At 40.1% G+C, this 7,234-nt stretch overlaps 1 protein-coding gene across 1 annotated transcript; it reads right to left on the reverse strand.

The window, feature by feature from the left end:
- Window positions 1-5,011: 5,011 nt before the first annotated feature.
- Window positions 5,012-6,886, reverse strand: LOC308095113 (proline dehydrogenase 1, mitochondrial-like; the record flags this gene model as incomplete). The annotated part of the gene is made up of 1 exon (XM_080442053.1): window positions 5,012-6,886. The coding sequence occupies one exon, from the start codon at window positions 6,884-6,886 to the stop codon at window positions 5,012-5,014; it is 1,875 nt and encodes a 624-aa protein (XP_080298179.1).
- Window positions 6,887-7,234: the final 348 nt, after the last annotated feature.

The following is a 7,234-nucleotide window of genomic DNA, read 5'->3' on the forward strand; positions in this document are numbered from 1 at the left end:
ATTTTAACTTCATCGATACTTTATACATTGGCTATTCACAAGGTTTATAAAAAAGATTTCCCATGCAGGCACATTAGGGTGGAACGGGGGGGGGGGGGGGGGGGGGGGGGGTGGGGTCCAGATGACAGTGAAGTGACAATTTAAGGACATTTAAGACCTTTTTAATACCTAAAAAAAAAAGGAAAAAAGACAAGAAAGAAGCCCATTACTGCATCAAAAGTAATCAACAAACTATACTACTAAATATACTAACTACTAAAACTGGTCAAACATTGGCCAAATTGTCAAATAATATAAGAAAGAGGCAACATTTTTGAAAATAGCCAATCTACAACCTCACAACAATAATTCCGTCATACAGTCTCACGGAATCTCTGTATAACATTCGGAGATTGTGGAATAATAGTCTGGCTGCACAAGACTAGTGGGCACATAAACATTACTGGGCATCTCAATGTTAAAGGGTAAGACCACTTTGGTAGAGGTTTGGGTTGTGTAGTTACCTTGCCATGATGTAACTCCAAAGGTGGGCAAGAAATCAAAAATAATTGCTCCATTGATTAGAAATTGATAATTCAAAAATATGCTCCTCATTGACTTACATTGTACGGTAAAACAGATCTCAAAGTCACTCTTTTAGCACATAAATGAACACACACAAAGCTGGTTCAGACAATATAGAACATCACCAAACCCAGTACTGTTTGTTTTTTTAATAAAAATGTCAACTTCCTGTTGATTTTACTATTTGAAGATCTGGATCCGGATCCGCGGATCCAGTCCAGGTTAAATGGCAAAATCAACAGGAAGTTGACATTTTTATAAAAAAAAAAAAAACAGTACTGGGTTTGGTGATGTTCTATTATATTGTCTGAATCAACTTTGTTTGCGTTCGTTTACGTGCTAAAATAGTGACTTTGAGATCTGTTTTACCGTCACTGGGGAGCATATTTTGAATGATCAATTTCTAATCAATGGAGCAATTCTTTTTTATTTCTTTCCCACCTTTGGAGTTACATCATGGCAAGGTAACTACACAAACCAAACCTCTACCAAAGTGGTCTTGCCCTTTAAATTGTCCATTTTCCCCCCGAAATGTAACAAAATTAAGAACTTGGAAAATGGTGTGAGGTAATGTATACATGATTTGAACATGCTTACATTTCTACAATTGTGATACATTGCTACAAAACCTGTGGCTAGCCAGTTATTTTGGGCATAAACAATAATTTTTTTAAGGGAAAATGTAACTGTGATAATGATGTACCTCTCTTGGTTCAAATCATGTATACTTTACATGACTTCAGAACATTTTCGAAATTCTTAATATTTTCACATTTAGGAAAACATTGCCAATTTAACAATGAGGTGCCCAGACTTCCCCACTGGGCCCAATAGAATAGAATAAAAACCAGAGGTTATGATGCCTCTAATTCTATTCTATGGACTGTGTTGCCCTCTAGTGGACACACTCTACTCTCGTCTACTCTAGGTATATTATTTATAACTATTGACGCAGTGACTCAACAAACACTATTTATGGATATTTAGTGACTCAACAAACACTATTTATGGATATTTAGTCCATTTAATCATTTTAGAAAGAGCATCATCATAAGATGATGATGATTTGTATTGTTAATTTCTCCTCCACTCATTGGTTTGTTAGTTTGTTGCTGCATAAAGAAGCTAGCTGTTAGCTAGATGTTAGCTAGCCGCTGACTATGTAGCACATCTGACTCCGTTCATCTGTTTATATTCAAGGGTCTTTGTCGCCCTCATGTGGACAAAATGAGTAAATACAAGTGGAAGGCGTCAATAAATCCCTCTGTTTATAAAACATTAAAAACCAGATGAACGCAGCATGACACCAGTTTATACATGAATAAATCTACAAGCTCACAATGACACGCATTGTGAGCTTGTATATTGGCTATTTAAGAATTAAAACGGTTGTATTTTGAAAAAAAAAAACGGAGGTGCTCACGTTGCGTTGTGTGTGAGGCTTGTCACGTTATGTATTTTATTTTGAAGAGAAAACGGAAGTGTTCACGTGGCGTTCTGTGTGAAGCATGACACTCCGTATTTGGGAAATGTAGTCCTTTATCCACCTGTTTCCTAGGCTTTTCACTGTGTTCCACTTCCTGTCTTTTGATCCAATGAAATCCAATGAAACCGGTCAGATGACTAATGATATCCAATGAAATCCGACAGGAAGTGGAAAACACACAGCCAAGAAACAGGTGAATAATGTAGTTCTTCTAGCTATCGATGACGGATGGAAAATGTAGTTCCTACCCGTGGTGTCATGCTTCACAAAGGACGCCACGTGAACACTTCCGTTTTTTCTTCAAAATAAAACACGTAACGTGACAAGCCCCACACACAATGCAACGCGAATGCTTCCGGGTTTTTTTCAAAATACAACCACTTTAATTCTTAAATACTCTGTTCTACGACGTGTCTCGCGCCAAAAATAGCCGATCTACAAGCTCACAATGCGTGTCATTGTGAGCTTGTAGACTTATTAATGTATAAACTGGTGTCATGTTGCGTTCATCTGGTTTTAATGTTTTATAAACAGAGAGATTTATTAACGACTTCCACTTATTTACTCATTTTGTCCACATGAGGGCGACAAAAGCCTTTGAATATAGACAGATGAACGGAGTCAGACGTTTTCAAAGTGATTACAGTCAGTTAGTTTATAGTTCGTTTTTTATTTAGTAAGTTAATTTTTAGTGATAGTTAGTTTATAGTTAGTTGGTCAGTCAGTCAGTCAGGGTGTTAGTTGGTTAGTTTATAGTTAGGGAGCAACTAGCTGGTTTAGTAACTAGACTGTATATTATTATTTACATATATTATATTAACTGTTGTAATAGTTATATACTGTATAAACAGTAGATACTGTATATTATTATTTACTCATATTAACTGTTGATAGACGGACACACAGAGTTACTGAAACTTTACACATATTCAATCTCATATTCATGGTTTATGGATTGTATATTAATCTATATACTTATAATCATGGATAGAATATACATTATATTCACTCAGCATGCAGATGTGTCAGACAGACTAATAAATGTATTTTATTATTATTCTCTTCTCTGTGTTTCATGTTTCCTGCTGGTCCTGACAGGAGATCAATAAAGGTTTATTATGTGATCAGGATCAGTCAGAAAACTGCTGACCACAACAACACATCTGATGAAAACAAAACTAAATCAATTTGACACATATTTTTAAAGATAAATATCAACCATATCAGACATCTATCCATCCATCCATCCATCCATCCATCCATCCATCCATCCATCCAGAGGTTTGGTACAGAATATACTCAATTACTTTACATGTACTTAATTACTTTACATGTACTTAATTACTTTACATGTACTTAATTACTTTACATGTACTTAATTACTTTACATGTACTTAATTACTTTACACCACTGCATTTGGTCAGTTGTGTAACAGACAGTAAGGCTCTGACAGGGTGATAAAAACATTTGGTCAGTTGTATAACAGACAGTAAGGCTCTGACAGGATGATAAAAAACATTTGGTCAGTTGTATAACAGACAGTAAGGCTCTGACAGGATGATAAAAAACATTTGGTCAGTTGTATAACAGACAGTAAGGCTCTGACAGGGTGATAAAAACATTTGGTCAGTTGTATAACAGACAGTAAGGCTCTGACAGGGTGATAAAAACATTTGGTCAGTTGTATAACAGACAGTAAGGCTCCGACAGGGTGATAAAAAACATTTGGTCAGTTGTATAACAGACAGTAAGGCTCTGACAGGGTGATAAAAAACATTTGGTCAGTTGTATAGCAGACAGGAAGGCTCTGACAGGGTGATAAAAAACATTTGGTCAGTTGTATAACAGACAGTAAGGCTCTGACAGGGTGATAAAAAACATTTGGTCAGTTGTATAGCAGACAGTAAGGCTCTGACAGGGTGATAAAAAACATTTGGTCAGTTGTATAGCAGACAGTAAGGCTCCGACAGGATGATAAAAACATTTGGTCAGTTGTATAGCAGACAGTAAGGCTCTGACAGGGTGATAAAAAACATTTGGTCAGTTGTGTAACAGACAGTAAGGCTCTGACAGGGTGATAAAAACATTTGGTCAGTTGTATAACAGACAGTAAGGCTCTGACAGGGTGATAAAAACATTTGGTCAGTTGTATAGCAGACAGTAAGGCTCTGACTGGGTGATAAAAAACAGTTCTAAGTGTGTTGGATGAGATCTGGTTCCGGATGTCGGCACAGAGGATTGGCAGGTCAGGTGATCAGGTGACCCAGATGATTGACAGTTACTTAACAGCCACAATTATTTAGAGACAGAAGCTGCAGGTTTTCAGACGTTTTAATACCCAATAGGAACCACATATATAGTCATAAAATACAATCAGTTGGTATTTACAGTCACAGACATGGTTACAGTTTATATTATAGTTTATATTTGACACATATAAGCCACTCAAGAATAAGAATACAAAGAATAGCACCGATTCACCTCATTAACTTTGTTTTCCAGTTCAGGTTCAGGTTAACCCATTAAGACCTGAGGTCTGTAACCTCATATGTTCAAAAACTGTTACTTTTCAGTATTCAAATTCACGGCCTACGTTTCAGTAGACAGGTTTATGGACAAACTGACCAGAGAGTAGCCTACGTTTCAGCTCCTTCCTATAAGCTGACCAGAGAGTAGCCTATGTTTCAGTAGACAGGTTTATGGACAAACTGACCAGAGAGTAGCCTACGTTTCAGTAGACAGGTTTATGGACAAACTGACCAGAGAGTAGCCTATGTTTCAGTAGACAGGTTTATGGACAAACTGACCAGAGAGTAGCCTACGTTTCAGTAGACAGGTTTATGGACAAACTGACCAGAGAGTAGCCTACGTTTCAGTAGACAGGTTTATGGACAAACTGACCAGAGAGTAGCCTACGTTTCAGCTCCTTCCTATAAGCTGACCAGAGAGTAGCCTACGTTTCAGTAGACAGGTTTATGGACAAACTGACCAGAGAGTAGCCTACGTTTCAGCTCCTTCCACAACAGGCTGCGCTCTCTCTGGGAGCCCTTCATGAAGCCACGGTTTTCTTGAGCACGGCGAGAAAGGTAAGGAAGGACCTCGCTGACCGGGCCATAAGGAACATACTTGTACACAGGAAAACCTGCCTGACCTAGCGGGAAACTGATCTGGTCGCACATGCCCAGCAACTGTCCGAAGTAAACTTTATTCTCGGTGGGCGACAGCCCCATCTCGTTCATCTTCTGCAGGGTAAACTTCACCGTGTCTTCGTTGTGGGAAGCCACCATGATATTAGCCTTTCTGTTCACCTTGATCTCCTCCAGCAGAAACTCCAAACACTCGTGGTACATTCTGTTAGTAGCCTCGTAGTCTGGGTTAATGGGGTCTTCATAGCCGATCTGTTTGGCACGGTCCCTCTCTTGGTACATGTAGGCCCCACGGACCAGCTTGGCACCAAAGTGCCAGCCCTCCCGCCTTGACAGCTCAACTGCCACGGTGACATTGTCATATGCATCCTTGAGGTAACACTGGTAGGTGTTGAAGATAACAGGCTTCTCCCTGTTGAATTTCCTTTGCATTTCCAGGGTCAGTCTGCTGACAGCAGGCTGGAAATATGTCTGCTCAGCATCCACCATTAGCCTTACTCCGTTCTCCGCAGCATGCTTGGCGAGAACGTCGACTCTTTGCAGCATTCTCTTCATCTGCCTTTCCTCCTCAGCCGTAAACTTTTCCAGCAGAGGCTCCAGCCGGCCGGTCTTTAGGTTCGGAACTACGAGCAAACTGGACATTTTTGTCGTATCGTTAATCAAGCTGTTCCAGTCGAGAAGATCAATTGTCCCTGAAGATCCCAGTTTTTCTCCAGTGAACCATTTATCAATAACATCCTTTTCGCCAACACCCAGGTGAGTCAAACTTTCCTTCAGTTGCTCCAGCTCAAGTTTTTGTTCCAGGGCAGTTATTCCAGATTTACCTTGTTGCGCCGCTAGAAGGTTGAAGAACTGTCTCCATTTCACCAATACTTCTGAGAACTGACAAAGGAACTGTGGTCGGCCAAGAGCAGTCATCTTAATGGCAGAAAACCCATCTACAGAGCTTCCTCCAGAAGCTTTGATGCAGTTTATGAAGGTCTCCAATTGGTTGTCACACTTGGCCTCATCCGCATAGAAGTAGGTGCGAGCGCTGATCACGCCGCCACGTCTGTCCCCAAACTGACGATGAGCCTTGTACTTCTTCTCACGATGACCAACATGTGGATCCTCTTTCTCCGCTTGGGACACACATGAGTCCATCTCCTTGTCCTCTGCCTCCTCTTGTGTGAGGTCCTCTTCTACACTGTAGTCCAACACCGCCCCTACTCCAAAGGCCTGGTTCTTGTGGATCAGGGGTTTGATTGAGTTGTGGTCTTCCCCTGCCACGAATTGTCCGTAGAAAGTCATCTTCATCATCTTCTCAAACAGCCACTGTCCAAAGACCTTCCTACTAAGGTCCATTAACTCCTTGTTCTTGTCAACAAGGAAGTCAATGGCACAAAGCTTGAATACCAGAAGACTTCTGAAGAGCTCCATGTTAGTCTTGCTTTTGTACGCTTCTTCAGTGTTGTAAAAGTCAATTTCAATCATGTTAGCCTGAAAGTTTTCAATTTTTTTGCTTTGACTTATGCGTTCAACCTGGGCAGCTTTCATCGTCATGCACTCCTCGACATGAACTTTATTTTCAAATTTGCAGCGCTTGGAGGATGCGGATGTTGATCGAAACCTTGCCGGTAAAATCACAATTCTCCTAATATTGTCAGAGGTTGCTCTGAAAAGAACTGCTGCTAATTTAGTGTACGACATTATCTTTATATAGAGAGAGTTCTTCAATGAATATCACTGCCGTTGGGTCACGGACAGCAGATGGAGGAAACAGAGGATGTGTGCATCGTGGATCATTTCATGTGACCTCTGAAATACTTAACTTTAATGTAATAATGGAAGTCAACAGGGCTCTGATCCGGCTTAAAACTTGCCCACATTTGGCATCATACGTCATCGATATGTCATAGAGACAACTGATGTCATATCTGTCTGTATGCCTGTGTCCCTTTTATGCCCATATATGGGGATCTCTATATCTGTCGGTTTGTGTGTCTTTTATGAGGATTCATGATGTCATCAATATGACATCATAGTACTGACGTCGGT

The sequence above is a fragment of the Gymnoscopelus braueri genome (genome assembly GCF_963280865.1).
Source record: "Gymnoscopelus braueri genome assembly, chromosome: 11".
Classification (NCBI taxonomy): domain Eukaryota; kingdom Metazoa; phylum Chordata; class Actinopteri; order Myctophiformes; family Myctophidae; genus Gymnoscopelus; species Gymnoscopelus braueri.